At 37.8% G+C, this 19,097-nt stretch overlaps 2 protein-coding genes across 2 annotated transcripts in view; one reads left to right on the forward strand and one right to left on the reverse strand.

Annotated features, from left to right (window-relative positions):
- The window catches only part of fam171a1 (family with sequence similarity 171 member A1), a 28,085-nt gene extending 13,066 nt beyond the window's left edge, over nucleotides 1–15,019 (reverse strand). The window contains exons 1-3 of the mRNA XM_008432685.2: nucleotides 14,590–15,019; nucleotides 4,659–4,886; nucleotides 3,928–4,020 (exon numbers count right to left, since the gene is read on the reverse strand). Of these exons, the coding sequence (XP_008430907.1) occupies nucleotides 3,928–4,020; nucleotides 4,659–4,886; nucleotides 14,590–14,701 (433 nt within the window). The 5' untranslated portion in view covers nucleotides 14,702–15,019. The remainder of the gene's footprint in view (nucleotides 1–3,927; nucleotides 4,021–4,658; nucleotides 4,887–14,589) is intronic.
- LOC103478681 (H-2 class II histocompatibility antigen, A-U alpha chain-like) lies at nucleotides 14,954–18,828 on the forward strand. Its single transcript, XM_008432684.2, has 5 exons — nucleotides 14,954–15,041; nucleotides 16,701–16,829; nucleotides 17,026–17,286; nucleotides 17,373–17,654; nucleotides 17,744–18,828. The coding sequence occupies exons 2-5, from the start codon at nucleotides 16,742–16,744 to the stop codon at nucleotides 17,869–17,871; spliced, it is 759 nt and encodes a 252-aa protein (XP_008430906.1). The 5' UTR covers nucleotides 14,954–15,041; nucleotides 16,701–16,741; the 3' UTR covers nucleotides 17,872–18,828.
- The last annotated feature ends 269 nt before the right edge of the window (nucleotides 18,829–19,097 follow it).

A 19,097-nucleotide genomic window follows, 5' to 3' on the forward strand; every position in this document is an offset into this window, starting at 1 on the left:
AGAAAGATTAGATTTTTAGGCTACAATCAACTGTAAAATCAGCTGATTCCAATCACCAGCAGCAGCTCTACTCCCTTAGACATCTAATGTTATTCTGTTGTGGACATATTCTACACAAATTTACCATAAAACTAAAAGAAATGGCTAAAATTACTGTAACCGTTTTAATTTAACTTCGCGTTTCACCAAGTCTCTTGAAAGCCAACAAATGTGCAATTCAAAACCGTAACATTAGCATATTTTTGTTTGCAAAAATCATTTTGAGATGCTTTGCAGGATTTGCTTTATTGTGTATACAGTTCATGTTAACCAGAGTGACTAATATTCAATTCTTCTTTTGCACTTTGACAACTCCTCAGGACATAACTTTATTTGTGTTAAATGTGCTACTTCAAAAAGATACTCGAAAATGTTATTTGCACTTTAAACGGGGCAACAATGTTAGAATCCTGTCTTCTTTTTTAGGAAGGTTATGTGCAGCAATTTCAACCTTTTTGTAAGACTATAATAAGGCAAAAATAAAGCCTGAAAATATCTCACAAGTTTGACCACAATCTTTTGACAAAGGGCAAAAAGATCAGTAATTACAGGCCTCAACAACCAAAAAGAAAAAAAAAGAAACGTTGCAACATTCTGGAGGGACTAACCTAAAGATGAGCTAAGGGGCCAAATCTTGTTTGAAGCTACAAACTCAAGAGTTGTTATGGTTTGATTTTTTCTAAAAACAAAAGAAAAGAAAAATAAGCATCATGATTGAAGTTTTGAGGATTTCAACTGACGGAGAAATAAACCTCCCTTCTAATCCCTCCTGGAACAGCCGTAGAGGAAGACATGTGCATGAAGTAGAAGATCAGGGGGTTTTCAACATATTTCTGCAGAAAGCGTTAGATTTTCCATCTGATTAGCAAAAAGCTTGCTTTTCAAGTTCTGGGCCAGTAATGAGTTTTTTGCCCACGGAGACAGACTAGCTCACAGATTTGTGCTTCCTTGGTTTACGGTCCAGATGTGCCCACTGTGCGTTTATAAACAACACCTGGGACATGGTCCGCCATCCAAAGCAATACCAGAAGATGCAGGAACTGCAAAGCCATTTTTGCCACATGCCGTAGAAAGCTGATGATGCTGCAAGTCACTCTTGAAATAGCTAAACCAGCTACAACTCTCCTTACTTTTCTTAAATAGATTAGATTGTTTGTCGCTTTTTCTTAAATTAAAGCAATGAACGATTTCACAAATTATTCTCATGAACACAGGTACCTTATCTGCAAGTCCTCCAGCTCTAAAAAACATTTGCTAAAACAACCTCAGCATCCCATAAGACATTTACAACCCAGCTATAATAATATTTGCTGAAAAGAACGGTGCACTTTAAGACCGAAACCCAGAGACTAACAAAATGCTTGTATGTTGGCTAAGTTTGCTGGCAGTGATTAAAGCAGCTCTAAAGTTTAGCTGAGTGTGTCCTTTAATAGAGCTTTTACGGATTAAGATTGAGCAGTATTATGAATTAGAGGAGCATAAGAAAGCAAAAACACATTTTCAATAATAGTCAATAGTAAAAAAAATTACTTTGAGACCATTACTTTGGAGATTTTCAATGAAGAAAATCCAAAATTGGAGTAAAGAAAGTAAAGGGAAATTTAGTCACTCAATTCATTTCAAAACCCAAAACACCGCAATAAATACATGCATTTTTTTCTCACCAATGTTTCCACATGTTTTACAAAGCATTTTTACTTTTCCCATCCTTGCCTAATGCATTTTTATAAATTCAGTCATCAATCAGGCTTAATGGAAGTAACTGGGGATCGATGCCGTAAAGATAATGCACAGGTCGACCTTTTCTCTCTCAACCATTCTGACGCCTACTTCTGACATTTCCCTGCAAAATAAAAGCAGCCCCCATTTAATTTCTCATATTTGCTGCCTTTTATGTACTTATCCCACGCTTATCCATAGGTTACATATTTAATACAATAAAAAAAGAGCGCATGTAGCCAGTCTAAGCAAGGTGATGTCATTGTGGCCTGTGTTGAGAGCAAATTCCTGAGCAGTGAGGCAGGCCCAGCAGCCTGCGAGTGCTTCCAGCTCCACTCTTTTTCTGGTGCTGTGAGATTTTTTGAACCTCCAGAATGAAGTCCACTTTCATGTTCCTTTCTAAAACTTGCTCTGAACATTCGAGTTTTAACATCGTTTTCTTTTTGCAAGGCCTTTTTTTTGTGCAAAATGAAGCAATCCCCTCACTGATCTGTGTGTTCCCTTCTTCAGTTTTCCTTTTTCCCTCCACTTTTTCTCATCTCATCTGTTCCTCCTTCTGTTGGACAATCTCTGCCCATCCCCCTTTCTAGCATTTACTCCCCATCCTCCCAAACTGCTCCACCCAGCACCCCATAACTCAGAACACTGTATTCTTCCTCTCCCCTTTTATTATGTTTATTTGGTGCCACACGCCAAGGTTTATTATCCCCAAGGTGCTTCTGCAGCAACACAAAACGCAGTGAAACAAAGTGTTGGAAACTGCGCTCCGGCACGTGCTTGGCCTCATGCTTTCAGGAGGTTTCTCCACATTAATGGAGTCTGCTGATTATTTTTTTCTTACTCTTTGTCAGAGACAAAAAGGATGAATTACACCCCCGCTGGTCACAAACACAAAAGAGCCAGCAAACAAAGAAAGTGAATGAATTCACATGACGAAGACAGCCTTGTCTAATGTAATTTGTCCTGAACAAAAAAAGCTAAACTACAAAGACACAATTGTGAATCATTTCCCTCAAATTGGATTTCTACTTCTACTGTCATTCAATCTACACAAATGACTTAACGTTTTCTATTGAAAGCCATTTTCTGTATTCATTCTTTCACGTTTAATCTGCTGAAATTCTAAAATCATCAGTAAAAATGTTCAATGTTATCAGACTTCTGATGGCGTCAAAGGATGTTTTTTGGCAGAGTTTGCACAACTACTTTATGACAGCCTAAAGTGTGCAATGAATAACAGAAGAGAGGGAGGCTCAAAATACCACAATTTGTTGGACTACCAAAGGCCTGGGTGCAGATTAAGTTTAAGGGCCTTTTTCATGAAATTGCCTGCAGTTTAACTGCAGGATGAGCCCCTCTTCAAGCTGCCTCTGCTAGGTAATAAATCGACCACTCCAGCTGGCCACATTTAACAATGATGTGTGCAAACAAAATTATGCCAGCTTGCAGAACCAGCTGATAACAGCATCATTTTCTTATGGAAAGTGATACAGCGTAAAAAAAAGAGAAAGAAAGAAATTCTAAAAATTTGTATACTTTTATTTTCAATTAAATACATTATGCTCTTGTTTAAACTAATTTATGTTTTGCAGAGGATGTTTCACATTGAATGGAAACAGACTGTCTTCTCTATAAATCATTATCTAAGGCAAACGTGGCTGCTGTATGACAGCAGTTTTCACTTTTACAAATCCATCATACTTCATAACAGGCAGAGGTTGAAAGGTCAAACAGCCTTCCTGTCCTCTGATTGTTCCTTTGCTGATTTGTCTAAATATACTCAAGAATGGACACCCTGTGGCAGCCATTTGGTGCAAAAGTACCAAGTGGCAAAGGGGTGAAATAACCAGCAGATAAGACAACAAACATGGATGCCTTCTGAGCAGCGTTTTATATTCTTACTCCGAATCTTCTCTCAGTAACAGCTTCCACACCAAGAGGTTTGGCTGTCTGGTAGCAAACAGGCATGGTGACTGAAAAGATCAGATGTAGTTTCCAGCCAGCTGGTCAATCTAAAAGTTGACCAATTTTGGTGAACAACCAAATTCTGGGAGGATCTCTAAAACCTGAGTGTGAGGATTTCTGACAGCATTTTCAGGACTACAAACATGTGTAACAAGCCTTTATCAGCTGTAGGAAAGTTAAATCCACGTAAAAGCACTTATGTACCTTGTAGACTTGACTTAATCTCCACAACATCTTCATACACCATCAGAGTAGCGGCTCTTTCTGGAAGCAGATCCAGACTGATGGAGGAAAACACTAGAAAAAGAAACAAACCACACAGTGAGAACATCGCTCAAATTCACTGCCTGATTAACATTCAGCCAACTACCTGAGCAATGTACTGATCGTTATCAGACATTACAAGTCATTAATGTTGCGTTCTACATATTTAATAGCCCAACTTTCATCCTGTGTGCAGCGCAGGACTGAAACCTGACCCAGCAAACTGTAGCTCTTTCCTCTTCCTTCCTTCCCTTCACTCCTTCATTGTTCAGAGCTGGTAAGCGTGATAATCCAATTGGCTGCCGTTCTGTTGCCTCATAATAACCCTTCCCCAAATAAACCCCCCTGCAGCCACACACACACACGCACAATACTACAGGCCCTTGGGATGTATTTTGACAGCGCATGTGTGTGTGTGTGTGTGTGCGTTACTAAAAAGGAGGCCTAGGAAGACCCCCTGCTGGGTTTTGGTATCTAATATAATAAATTAGTAATGGAGCACTCCACTCATCATAAGCTCACACACCTGACACACACATGCGGTGTCTATTTTATACACAAACTGGTGGAAGGGACTATAATGTACAGATAGTAGAAAGAAACATTCTCATTGGAAAAAAAGTTTGTCGTCGTTTTCAGTGCTTTTGCTTTATAATATCACACAGACCTACCCGGCAATTTGGAGGGAGTCCAGGGAACAGAGTTTGGCACGTATCCCTGTCTGGTTGCGGTGACAACGAGCGGCGTCCCAAGGCGGTAAGGGAAGCGCAAATATGTGTTGCCATCAGCTGACGAGGTTTCTGTGGCTACAGAAGTGTGATTGGCGAAGAGCTGTATGGTTGCTCCGAGCAAGGGCTGCTGAGTGCTGGCGTCACTCAGATGAACCTTCAGAGTCACTTCTGTGGACGCAACAACAAAACAGTCCAGTCAGAGCGCAGCATCTACAGTCTAAATCATAGTGAAAATTGAGTGATATATGGGTGAAAAACATAGAGGTGTTATAATTACAGTCATCTAAAATACCATCGTCTCATTATCTGGGCTTAGTTTCTGTGCCAGACGTTTGGCCTCTAATCCACATCCCAGAAAATGAGAGCTGTCTGACCATTTTCTGGGCCTGAGCCAATGGCACTTCCCCTCCAACACAATGGACCATTTCCCTCTGTCAAAGAAGCCTTGGACCAGATGGAAAAACAGCTGCCTTTATAAACAACTCTAATGGAAGTATGGAATAAAACTTGCTACATCACCATAGCGGTACCAGTAATATGAGTATATAAATAGATATTTTGCTACACTCTGCCGAGCAGCAATGCAACATGGAGGGCTGATTGCCTCGCATGTGGCTCCTCTGGAGTGTCGTAAAAGAGTCAAGCTGATTTAGATGTTCAACTGGTTAGTCAGAGCATAAAAACTGTTTGCGACTGCTTTTGATTAGCACTAAGATCAATATTTCAGCTTTCCAACTTTTGAGTGTTGTGTAAACAGAGTGAATAATTTCACTTTTTGGAAGACTGCGTGTTTGTTGACTGCCAACAAATTTAGCAAATCTTTTTTGGCCGTCGGCCGGGAATCTAAAACAACAACAACTGGAGGGTAAAAAATAAAAGTACTAAATTATTTTCACTTCCCTTTAAGAACTTAATAAACTGTTGCTCCTTGTTTTTAAATAGCAAACTAAAAAAAAAAAAAGGAAGATGCAGGATGGAAGCATTACAAACAAAAATTTAAAGTATTAATTTCTAGATGCCCATTTCTAGAAGTAATATAGTAAAGTACTATCACTCTTATTGGCGTTTTCTACTTTAAAGGATTATCTGTCAATAAAGAGTCACTTCATTTTTTCATCACCACATTAATCATATCTTCAACTTTATCATATTTGGTCACATTTCAACCACAACCCTCAATGTATTTTAATGGGACGATATGTGCATAACTGTGAAGGGAAAAACATCATGCATGGTTTTCACCTTTTTGCACAAATCTGAAAATTATGCTCAGCCCTATTTACTCTCACACCTCTTTGAAATCTAAGTGCAGCTAATTGCCTTGATTAATCAGCCAATTAGTAATTTAATATGAGAATAGTCCTCAGTACAAATCCAGCCATTCTGTGAAGTTTGTTGGAGAACTTTAGGGAACAAACAGCATCATGAAGACCAAAGGACACAGCAGACAGATCAGAGAGAAAGTTGTTTAAAGAAAGGTTGGGTAAAAAAGCAATAACCCAAGTTTTGAACATCCAACAGAGCGTAAATCTATCATCAACGGTAGAGCTGCACAATATATTGAATCAAGTCTGTCATCCCGCATTTGGAAAAGACTGCTTGGAGGCAAAATTTGGTTGACTGCTACTGCTCAAGAGACAAGCGTTTGATCGGTGGACTGGGCTTTCTCTACTCTTGATGTCAAACCCAGATGTGGATTTTTGTGACAAGCATGGTAAGGTTCATGAAGAGCATAGATGACATCACAACAAAAGTAAAAAATGAGGAAAATATGAGTTTTTCATAAGACAGATCATCCTCACAATGTTAAAAAGCAACAATGTTGGAGTTGAATATCTTCCTAGGATGATGCAGTCCTACTTTAATCTTTCTAAAACATGGCGGTCCACTTAAACTGACAGGAGAAGAAGTCTGGTAACTCTGGAGTAGCTTAGTTGGGAAAATCTGTTGACATTGTCATTTACAGACAGTGTGTGTGTGTGGAGATAACCAATACCGTACATTACTCTGAATACACCATCCAAAATTGACGGTGAAAATTCTGGACAATACTGGATGAAAATCTGTTAGATGATACAAAAGACTTGAGCCTGGGGCACTTTGCCTTTCACCATGACAGAAACCCAAAACATAAAACCAGATTATACTTTGGATGAAAGTATAATTGTTTGACAGAGTTGTACAGTTAAAGTCCAGATCTAAATTCCTTTGTGAATCTATGGCTAGACTTAAAAATTGATTTCCAGATGCTCTTCATTTAATCTGACTAAGCATGAGCTATTTTTGGATCAAATAACGGGCAGAAATCTCCATGTGTGGATGTACAAAGCAGGTAGAGACATTCCCCAAAAGACTTCAGTATCTGTTATTGGAGCAACAACAACAACAAAAAAAGGTCCTACAAAATACTAACTTTTCAAGTATATTTTTGACATAAAGTATAAGGTCTAATCTTCAAATATCTTTTATGGGACAATTGTATTTATCTGGAAATGCACAAAGTTTTAAGGGGCCAAATCAAACAATGCTTCGCGTTTGCTTTAAAATAACCTTCAGGTCAGTACGAGTTATTTCTTACAGCAAAATGAGGACAACGTAATGACAGTTAGTTGGACTTTTACTTTGCATTTTATCTTCAAATCCTGCTTGTTCCTTTCATACAACAGAGCCAAAGGTGGTTTGGTTTAAAAATACTCAACTCAAATATTCGAATCACATGCTGAAACCAAACATTCAGTTTATCCTCATGGCCCAGAGGTACGACAAAAACAATCTTAGTAGAAAAACACTATATTTTTCACAAACGCACAAAGCCGCAGTCCTCCAGTCTTCGTTACATGACAAGAAGGACCCAGTCTGACCCATGGCGACCTCTCACTTACAGCTAAAAGGTTCCTCCACCTCTCCGTCTTCACTAAACCGTGTTCACTCCCCAGAGCTCTCTGAAGCTGGATTTTGTCATAACTCCCTCTTGAAGCCCCACCCTCAGCGACACACACACACCAACACATACCTATCCTTGACTAGACATGTTCCCCACCCCCCACTCAGGGATCCTCTGGTCAGTGGGAAACCACTCTGTCGATATGGAGAGGAGAGTTCAGCCACAGTGCAGGCTCCACCTAACAATAGTTTCTCTGCCGGAGAGAAATGGGTGGAAGGTAACTGGTGCTTAGTGCGAGGCCAGATTTGGCAGAACAGTGTGTCAATCTCACACTGAACAGATGATTATCCTCCAGAGTGAAGATCTGCTTCAAGTCTTTACCTCATTCTCCTTTATTATATCACTACCACTCTAATGCAAGCCTGGATTTAACCCCCCCTCAACAAGAAAGTCTTCACTGCCTTTTATGACCTCACGTCCTGTCCCACTCCCACAGATATGCTGCTAGGGGTACCAGCTGTGTTCACTTAAAAAAGAAATACTCCCCTGAGAGAGTCGGGCTTAAATCACAAGTACAAATCCAACAGTCTCCTCCCAGAGCTCATCCAATAAATCACTACTGAGGTGACATCATGGTTAAACAAGCTAAGAGTCTCCCTTCTTTACTCCAACACACAGAAAAAAAAGGAGGCGATCAGTCTGGTCCAAGCCTCTACATTTCCAAATCTGCCTCTTCTTTTTCACAGACTTCCTATCTGTGGGTGGAAAACAGAGGCATGAAAACGTTTGATCTGACCAACGCTGCGATCTCAGATTAATTATCACCTACGACGGCAGTCAAAGCAGCAGGGCGGCTCTCTGTTTGGATGCAAGCAGAATCAATGACCACACAGAGTGCAGGAGGAGGACAGAATGCATGTGCATATTTACTCATGCTACACCTTGGATTACGTTTTGGAGAGGCCATTCATTGCAGCACCTTTCACCAGAGGTGTAATGAGCTGGTAATGGATGGTATGGCTGGCCTCCACTGGGTGTGTGAAATATTTAGATGCAGTTCCAAATGGGGGAAGAGAAAATGTTGTCTTGCTTGCACACAACACTTAGCGTAATAATAGACTCACAAGGACTCACTGGTGTAGCATAATTAGTGGTTATCTCACCACTAGGGGTCAATTGAGGTTTTAACAACCAAACACTGATTTCTTGAAATATAACCTCGTATCTGGTATTTATAGAAGTTACTCACAGGGCTTTAAATATATTGTATTGGATAAATTATCTATATTTTACGGCAATTCTCTGTTAGTACAGCAAACATTTGCATGTTCGATGAATAACTTTCACTTGTGGGTTCGTTGAAATTCACCAAAAAATGGGGTGGTGACCAGAACCTGATAGATTTCAGTGTGACTAGCCAGACGGAAACTCAAAAATCAGATCAGTGAAAGCACTGCATTAAGAGCTACAGATTGTACTGAGAACAATCTTCAGTCAAGAAGACGTTATTGAGAGAAGACTACATGTAGAAGCTCCAAAAAAGGAAACTTTTATTTCTCCACATGTCAAACTGTGATTCATTCAGGTTACAACTAACAAAATGCTAAAGGAGGTTTCAAGTGTCAACTTTGACATGATTTCATCCATGTTTTGAAATAACCATTTCAACCCACCAAATCCCCTTATTTTTCTTGTCTTTTACAGGAATCCCCTGATGTTGCCTCTTCTCTTATTACGAATAATTATTGACCACTCAACGTTGAAGATGTAAAGTCTATTGTTGTTCTTTAATATATAATAAAGACAATCTGTTATTCTCAAAGAAATGCCAATTCACGTTTTCTGATAAACCTTTAAAATTCAGATAACCAATTACAAATCATGCAAAACAAACCACACCAGGTATTAAGAGAGTGTAAAAATGTTATACTGAGGTTTTAAATAATAGTTTTAAAAAATTAGTCAAATATCATAGCAAATAGTTTCACCACTTTAGCACAGAACAGTAACCTGAAAAAGGGCCAATTCATCATCTCAATTAGAAGCACATGGATAATTAGAAAAACATCCTGCAGTCATGTGAGAAGAGTTAAAGAGCAGAAGACGCCTTTCACTGCATCCTCTGCTGTTATTCTGCAGACACTACGCAGTATGATGGCTATATTCATACTGAAATATTAATAATTAAATTCAACATTTGAACTGTTGAAATGTAATCGTGTAACTGCATCACTGGGTTAACTTCTTCAACCACAACAAATATATCACCAATACCGAAAAGAAAACGAGGAGCTTGGAAAAAGTGAACAACAAAAACAGGCACCTCCAACTTTATTGGCATGTCCAGCACCTCTACCGTAAAAATACTTAAAATTAAAATATCTTCTACTGCATTAGCATAAGTTCTAACTGGATATTTAATAAGTAGACAACCTTTAATTTAAAGTAAATTTCTTCATTGGGGGGAGGATTGATTTGCTTTTACAAATAAATCAAGACAAAAATTAAGCTTTTTTGTTAAAATAATAATTTTTTAAAAAGCATAATATCAAACTGAAAACAAATTTCTACAACCATAATGACAAAGATATTTCATAGTATAAATTAAAAGACTGAATAAAAATTTACCTCATTTACAGTGACTGATCCAATTCAAGAGCAGTACCACCAGTGAGTACTGGTCGTCTCACAATAAATGGATATAACATAGACAACTGGGGTGTGTAACAAAGTCACCAGTGTCTGAAAGGTCTAATCAATGGTTAATCAGTACTGGCTACCATTACAGCATAAAGACTAAAGAACACTCAAAGCAAAGCAGACAAAGGACTATTGAAAATCTCTAAGACACTGAACATGCCATCATTGAGAAATGGAAGAAAAATGTGTAAATCTACCTAGATCAAACCGAGTGACAATCCAAGATGGAGACTAGTGAGAGAGGATTTACAAGCTTCAGCAACTGAAATGAGAGATGCAAGAACTATTGCCTGGGTTCTTCACCAGTCAAGTGACAGTGGCAACGACAAAGACACTGTTAAAGAAAACTCAAAGTTTGACTAGTTTGCCAAACAGCATGTGGGAGACTCCATCGTCATCTGGATGAAAGTTCTTTAGTTTTCATCAAACCGTATTTGCGGCAGATGTATTGCTGTCTAAACTCCATCACCAGCAAGTAAAGATGCTCTGCTTCAAGTCACAACCTAAGATGTGTGACTTCATGTGAAAAGAGCATGATCTTTGGACTGACGAGACCAAAATTGCGCTTTCTGGCCATGAGACGAGGTTATGCATTTGCTGGACACCAAACTCTGTACATCACCACAAACAAACCATCCCCACTGTGAAGCAGAGTGGTGGAGGTATCATGCTGTGGGGATGCTTCTCAGCAGCATTTCTTGGAAAGTAATAAAAAATAAATAAATAAATAAAAAAAAATGGTAAAATGTCCAAGAGCTCAACAATTTACTGATGAATGTTGAAGAGTTATTTCTGTTTTAACAGATGTAAAACTTTTAAACAAAGTCACTTCCTGTTTCGCTGGGGGGGGTGATGAGGCACAGAGAGGCCAGTTTCTCTAAAAACATTAATTAAAATGGGAAAGACACTATAAGATGGCATTCAAGTAAGGCATATTATGATAATGCATCACCATAAATCATAAAATGACTTCAGTAATAAAAAATGTCCTATTTATACAGGTCCAAAAGTCCACTCATCTATAATTAAGACGTTTAGCAAAAAGGTTTGGACAAATAGTGATATTATGCTTTGCACTATATCAAGTTTGTTTTCAGTTCCACTTTAAAAATATCCATTTCTAATAACAAACATTGAGTGGCTTTTTTAGGAAATAATTGATCTTTTTAAAATGTGGACAGTCTGACACTGGACAGGAAGCACAGATAAAAAAGTGTGGAAAGACGCAAACAGGCATAAATCCCACCTGATATCACAAAATTTCCTAACATCATGCAGCCCAACAAAACATTTATAAGTTACTTTCCATTACGTAGATAAATAATTTCTATCAAGCACCGCATTTCTTTCTGTCCTTGCTTAGACTTTTTCCTTCAGTCAATTGTGCATTTTGTTGCTTTATTACATAGTTTTCTCTTTAAAAATCACAAGCAAAGGCTTATGCTTTGTAAGGGGTGAAAAAAGTGAATATTTTATAGTAGACTTCAACAGAGTAGACGACTCCATGACATACAAAATTATTCCAGCTTCTTTATTTTTAAGCCCTCCACAAAAAAAGTGAGTCTGCTCGTCTGGTTGGCTTCTTATAAATTGCAGGGTCAGTGCTGCTGTTTACTTGCAAAGTAACAAATGTCAATATGAAAAAGGAACAAACAAAATGGGAGGACAGCATCTTATGTGCCAGCATGGACCAAAGTTGACAATGCAAAATATACACAAATCCCATGTTTAAATAAGACAGCGCCACTACTGCAGGTATAAGGAATCAAGCTAGAGTCGGGTCCAGACTGCTATTTTTACCTTCCTCTGGATTTAAAGGTAATGCCAGCCTCATTAACGCACCAGGAGGGGGAGATAATTAGATTACGTCATCAGACTAAAGAGCAAATGGACTCTCTTCAGTTCCCGTCAAAACACAGTAAGGCTAAAAGGTCACCGGCCTAATCTTTAAATGCACCGCTCTTAATGCTCTGACACATGCTAGTCCTCACACCAAGATCTAGTGCTCTAATTGCCAGGCTTTGTTAGATGGTGACGATGTGATTTGGTTTGTCTCCATCACAAAATGTTTCTCCGTTAAAGGATGCAACACCACCACGCCTCCTCCGGGCAGCAGTAACGTAAACGAGATCTATATCTGCAGGGAGAATGTCTGTCTGGCTCCACTCATCCAGGCTGCTTGCATGATACGTCAGGATGAATGCCGAGTATCGACCTGAGCTCGCTCTCCTTTGAGACAACTAAAGGTCAGTCTGAGCCAAAGTGAACACCAGAGGAGCAGAAAACAAGAGAGCCGAGGACAGAATGAACTTAAAAGTTTCACAATCTTGAAAATTATCAGGATTTTTATTATTATTATTATTATTTTTTTTTGCATCTCACCTTCAGTCAGCAGCTTAAAGGAAAACTTGTCTCCACTACAAACTCTTGGCTTATTTAAAGGGAAAGTAGCTGTATGTTTACATTTACAATCCCTCTGTAAAAACAAGTGCTGAGACAGGCCCAAATGTAGGCCAGCCACATCAGTAAGTGAACACAGACAACAGCGACGTGTGTGTGCTTGTGATGATAAATAAAAGTGATGAGTAAAACAGATGTGATTCCATGTTACTAGCTACTATGACAGGGCAGCTTTGAAGTTAGCAACTGGATGAGATAACAACAGATAACTGGGATTTATAGCCGCTTTAAATCTTTGCTGGGCTTTGCTTTGTGCGGTGAAAAGACACCATGACAGATCTGTTTATTGTACAAACCTGCCAGAGAAGGCAGGGTTATGTTCACTTTACACATCCACTTTGAGACATCTGTAGCTGCTCTTATCGGCACTGCTGAAGTGCTTAACACTCACCTTCAACCCATTTCATAATCCTGTTTTCTGTTATCATATTCTCTGCAAATAACAGTGAATAAATAGAATTTTAAGACTATTCCTATGGAGTAAGCTACTAGCATCTACATCCAGGTAAACACCTTAATTTAGGAGAGCTTGTTCATAAAACTCAGCCATTTTTGGTGCCTATTTCAGTATTTGAGATATCACAAAATAAAAAATGCCAGTAGGGTTGATGTCAGTCCAGGAGGAACTGAAAGAACAATCATAAGTCTGCTAAAATGTTTGCAGCAATTTGTTTATTAAGTCTTTCATGTATTTTTACTGTTCAGCGGTGATTCGCTTAATTATTTTAAAATGTGGTGTGAAGTTTTGTTTTTGTGAATTTTAACTATAAAGTTACTAAATATAGTTTGAATAAAGTAAAAAAAAATTTCATTTTGGACAATGACAAAAACTAAATCTCACATGAAAACAACACAGAAACCTTACTTTGTGGAGAGAAAAAAAACATTTTCACTGAATGTTTTATTTTGTTTTGTAGCATTTTGGCTTGGCTTTGCTTTTTAAGTTTACATACACTGTTGTTAAAAATAACTCAAACTCACATTAAAAATAATCATATTGTAGCATAATTTTAATGCATCACTCAACATGAAATTTATTTTATTATGCTGCATCCAGATATGTAAAAACAAAACAACAAGAACAAATCACTTGGCTGTCAATTGCGAAAAGTAAAATAATCATTTAAGTGAGCATATCAATACATAAAAACCAACGATTAAAGAAATATTTTTGTTCTTTTATCTCTTACATAAATTTGTGCTTTAAAATAATAAATTAACTTAAAAATAGTAGAAATGGTTCTATATCTATTGTTATTTTTGTACTGTTTCAATATTTCAACCCACAGATTAAAAAAAACAAACAACAAAAAATAAAAACACTGAAAAAAAATTAAAGACCGGGAACCTGAACTGGTTTAAATTTGGTCACGCTCACTTTTAAAGGTAATATAGTAACTTTCTTACACCTAAAGCATGCAATATAAATTTTGAAACACTTGAAATACAGTGCACTATAATTTAACACAAAGAAGAGCGTTAAAATTGTTTACTTGCGAAAAACAAGGCTAACTTAAAAAGACAAATCCCAACAGCTGGAGTCATCTTTAAATTATATTGAGGTTTCCAGATTTTAAATTTATATATTCCCCAAGGTTAGAGTGAATTACTAAATTATGGGTTTAATCTCATAGTATATTATCACCACTTTAAATATGGTAAACTTCTTGTTTCAGTGTGTTTCCAGCTAACATGCTAACGTTAGCTTGGTTAGATTCCCCCTCAGCATCCGAGCTGACTAGCGGCTCCGCTAGCCTCTACGGCGGCCAGCTAGCCTTCCTTTCTGACCGCACAAACAAGCAAAACATTAAATTAACTTTTTTTTACCTTGCGACGCTGTGGCCTCCGCTGAGGTTTTGGCTGCAGCTCTGAAGGTAAGGTATCCCAAAAGGCAGAGCACAGTTGCAGCGGTCCGATTCCAGTCCACAACCCACATCATTGCAGATGTTAGTATCAAAGCAAAACGGCTCAAGAAACAAAGTAGAAACCAAACGTTTGGACTTTAAAAACTCACAGCAGGTCAACAACTGCGTTTATTCCGCAAAAAATGCGACACCCCATGTTTCTGCGGCATCAGCAGTCCTGATTTTATGCCTGGAGAGCTGTGTTTCATCTGCCCCGTCGTGCATCCCAAGCCCTTTTTTTTCTATCGACGGACCAGGGTCAGGGAGGAAGACGGCCCCATTCTTCTGAGCCTCATGCCCCAGAACAGCACCAACAGGCGGCTTGCTCCACGCGCAGCACCGCTAACATCTATGGAGGTCTACCGCCACCTACTGGTAAAGAAGCGCAATGATTTAAGCAATGATTTCTGTTCATTCCTCAGTTTATATGTAAATTCACTAATTGAAAAGCACTGGATCTAAAGCTGTTTAATTAAGAAGCAAATGAAACTTGACAATATTTTTAATTTAAAATCTTATTTTATTTATTTTTCTAACGGAGTTATTTATGGTGATTCACTTTGACGGTCAAGAAATAAATTCATTCACAATATGCTTCAGCAAAGGGATATGTAATGTTTTAAATTTGAAACACTTTTGTACAGATTTTCACATTTATTTTATTATAAATGTAGACATTTTACATATATGTTAATATTTCTTAATGTACTTTAACATTTCATATAATCTCATGATTATTAAGGTCAGTCTCAGTTTTTCTATTTATTTATTATCAGATCAGATGGATGGATAGATGTTACTTATGCTATATACTGTCACACAGATAGATCTACAATAAAACATAATTAAAATATGATTTTCTTGAAAATGTAAAAGTTAGTGTTTTGTTATTGTTGAGGATTTTGTATACATTGCAGAACCTTCTCAATTCTGCTGTGTATTAAGTATTCTTTGCCTATCATGTTCTATAAATGTACTCATGTAAAATCCATACATAATTAGTATAGAAAACATTGACACAGTAAAAAAAAGAATAGGATGTAGTCTGTAACGTGACGGATGTTTTTAATAATCTTCTCTATGTTTTCACAAAAGAATGGCATATAAACTATTTATGGAAAACCAAAGCCAAACATTTTATTTTATAGATTATTTTTGCGCCCAAAAAACAGGCTTTAAAGGTAAAAGAAGATCAAAAACTCAGCTCATATGGACATGTGATTTATCTTGACATTGAATAATGATTTAGGAGACAAAACAGGAACATTGCAATACATTTTGATGTGTTGTTGCTTTTTCATTTTTCAGTTTTACCTTCTAAATTTCAAAATACAAAGTATGTTTTAAAAAAACACGCAGGGTTTGTTATCATTTATGTTCCATCAGGACACCTTTAAGTTTATTCCAAAGATAATCCAAGCTGATAGCTCATAAAATCCCCACTAACCACTGCTAATAAATCACTAAAATCTACGGTACTGTCCTGGTTCTGATTGGAAGAAACGTGTTTGGACAAAAAAGCTGGTAAAACTAGGTGGCGCTGAGGAATGTTGCTTGTTCACCTTTCAGATCTTCCTTATTTAGCGTTGTCTTGTTAAATGAACATCTTCATGTTTGATTAATGCGCAGGCCAAATAATGTGGGTCACAATGATACACTAATCTGAATGAGGCATGTCTAGTGAAATGCTATTAATTATCTGTCTTACTTCATGGCAAGAGCAGGCAGGTTTCAATGATGGTGTGTCTAAATTAGCTCATAACACCTCGAATATAATCCTGCATACTTAGATTAAGCTTGATTTTTATTATTTTGGTCATGTTTTGCAAAGTCATCCAATGTTTTTCTAATGTGATGGTTGATTTCTCCTGAACTCCTATTGTCACATGTTCACCTGTAAACTCCCTTTTTGGCCACACCTATAAAGAAAAGCTGATTGTTAGTGAGAAGCTGTCGCAGAGAGGTGAAACAAAACCTCACCTCTCTGCTTTCCCAGGAGGCAACGGGGGTTTTCTAGTTGCTCTTGTTTTTTAGGCTAGTTTAGCGTTGACTGTCAGTAGAAGGAGAGTGGGATCATGGGGATCTGGAGCGAGAACGGGATCTGGATGAAGGGCTCTACTGTCATAATCTTCTTTCTAAACACTGTTAACGTCATCTGTCTAGGTAAGAATGACCTTTGCTCAAACTAAACTATAAAGTTAAATGTTGTTTATTAAATGTTGTGCTCTGGATGTTATTTCATTCATGAGATATGTGTTAGTGTATGCAAAATTTTACAAAATAATGTTTAAAAATAGGAAGCACGTGTTTTTCTTCTGTATCCAATTTAAGTATTCATTTCCTCTTTGTTGTTTTTCAGTTCCCCATGAAATGACATATTTTCTGGGCTGCTTTGAGAATGGCAGCACTGCGATACAATTTGAATTTGATGGCGAGGAAATGTTATATGTCGACTTCCAAACAGACGAGGTAGTTTACACCGTACCCACCTTCATTGATCCTGACCCTAGCCAGGTTTTAGCTGGTTTGAGTATCCTGCGTGATGCTCATGATAACAAGGAACTGTGTTCAGGAATACTAGGTGTGTTGAAATACAAAGATAAAGCTCCACAAAAAGAAGGTAAGAAACCCTAACATTAGTTTTATGTGATAACAATATTGATAAAATGCTGGTGAAACTTTGGTTTGTTCTTTGACGTTCTTTAGACGCTCCGAACTCCATGATCTACCCCTCTAGAGAGGTAGAACCTGGTGTAGAAAACAGCCTCATCTGCTTTGTGAATAATTTCTATCCACCCTCCATAAAAGTCAGCTGGACTAAAAATGGCCACCCACTCTCAGAGGGGGTGTCACTCAGTCGATATCACCCCAATAATGATCAAACCTTCCGCCAGTTCTCAACTTTGACCTTCACACCTAGTGAGGGGGACATTTACTCCTGCACTGTGGAGCATCCCGCCCTGGAGACGCCTACAACAAGAATCTGGGGTAAAGAGCTTTATTATATATGCAAAATGTTATTCTGACAAATAAAGTCTGTTTATGTCAATTTTTATATTTATTAATTTTCTCTACAGAAGCAGAAATCATCAAAAAGGATGAAAGTCTTTGGCCTGATATTTACTGTGGAGTTGGTCTTGGTGTGGGCTTGTTGGGAATCACAGTCGGAGTGTTTTTCATTGTCAAGAGTCAAAATGTAGCATAAGTTTTTAGTTTGTACGTAAAGTTTATTACTTTGTGTTTAGTTTCTTAGTTTATTCTTGTGTTTTCTTCATTGCACATTTAAATTTAGTTGTGTTAGACCAGTCTCATTCTTTTACAGTGAGTTTATAGTTTTTTGAGTCTCCCATTTGTACTTGGAACTTGGAAAATCCGACTTCCCAGTCGAAAAAATCAACTGGAACGCCCCTTGGAGTCGGGCTTCCCACTAAAAGAATAGGAGAAACTCCGACTACCCCTGGTTAGGATTTTAAGACCAACTTTGTGTTTCAATCTGGCACACATTTATTTTACAATACACACTCGTAAGAAGAGTCCATCTAAAATCATTGTTACATGTAGTGCTTGCAACTCTAAGCTGAACAATTTAAAAGTGGTATTTTCTTATGGAAAGTAAAGCTTAAAACAATATTTTTAAGACATGCCATATATTTTGTATACTGTTTGAAAACAAAATGTTGTACACCGCATCAGATGTCATTTTTAAATTTACTAAACACTGTATATTTTAATAAACAAAACATGTTTAGATTTGTGTTTTCTCCTACACTGACGTCTGCTTTGAGTGTTAAGCTGTAAGTCATGTTTCTATCATGGTTTGAAGGGATGTTACCCATAAGGATCATGATGAAGAACGACACAGTTAAATGGAAAAAAGAAACATACACAAACTGGTGGAAATAGAGAAAGAGACGACGAGAAACAAATGAACGACATGAGGAAGGGCAACAGGAGAGTCAAACACTTGATTATTCCTTACATTTAGACTTTAAACAACTAACAACAGGGCCGTGCAGAGACCACTAAAGGGGCAGGTGCTCAAAAAAAAAAAGGGCACATCCAACCATATTTTAGAATAGAAGCCTCTCAGCATTCAAAGTTTAATAAACAATGATAAATTACAAAATTGTGAGATATACAATCAAAGCTAAGGAGAATCTCTACATAGAGCATACAACTATGCATATGTAAGATATTTTATTAGTAATTTCTTTCTGCAGGTCTGATGGGAGATTTTAACATAGGGGGAACGGTATCTGATGGCCGTATTTCACCCATCAGATACCGTTCCCCTTGTTTTAAAGTGGGGGAACGGTATCTGATGGGTGAAATACGGCCATCAGATATTGTTCCCCCACTGTAAAACAAGGGGAACGGTATATGATGGGTGAAATATGGCCATCAGATACCGTTCTCCCACTTTAAAACAAG

Source organism: Poecilia reticulata, linkage group LG16, assembly GCF_000633615.1.
Source record: "Poecilia reticulata strain Guanapo linkage group LG16, Guppy_female_1.0+MT, whole genome shotgun sequence".
Lineage (NCBI taxonomy): Eukaryota > Metazoa > Chordata > Actinopteri > Cyprinodontiformes > Poeciliidae > Poecilia > Poecilia reticulata.

What these genes read in the sequence shown, in the direction of transcription:
- LOC103478681 (XM_008432684.2), top strand. Translation starts at nt 16,742, where the DNA reads ATGGGGATCTGGAGCGAGAACGGGATCTGGATGAAGGGCTCTACTGTC. An exon ending in TAAAGCTCCACAAAAAGAAG is followed by an intron (nt 17,287 to 17,372) that starts GTAAGAAACCCT and finishes GACGTTCTTTAG; the next exon opens with ACGCTCCGAACTCCATGATC. An exon ending in GCCTACAACAAGAATCTGGG is followed by an intron (nt 17,655 to 17,743) that starts GTAAAGAGCTTT and finishes TTTTCTCTACAG; the next exon opens with AAGCAGAAATCATCAAAAAG.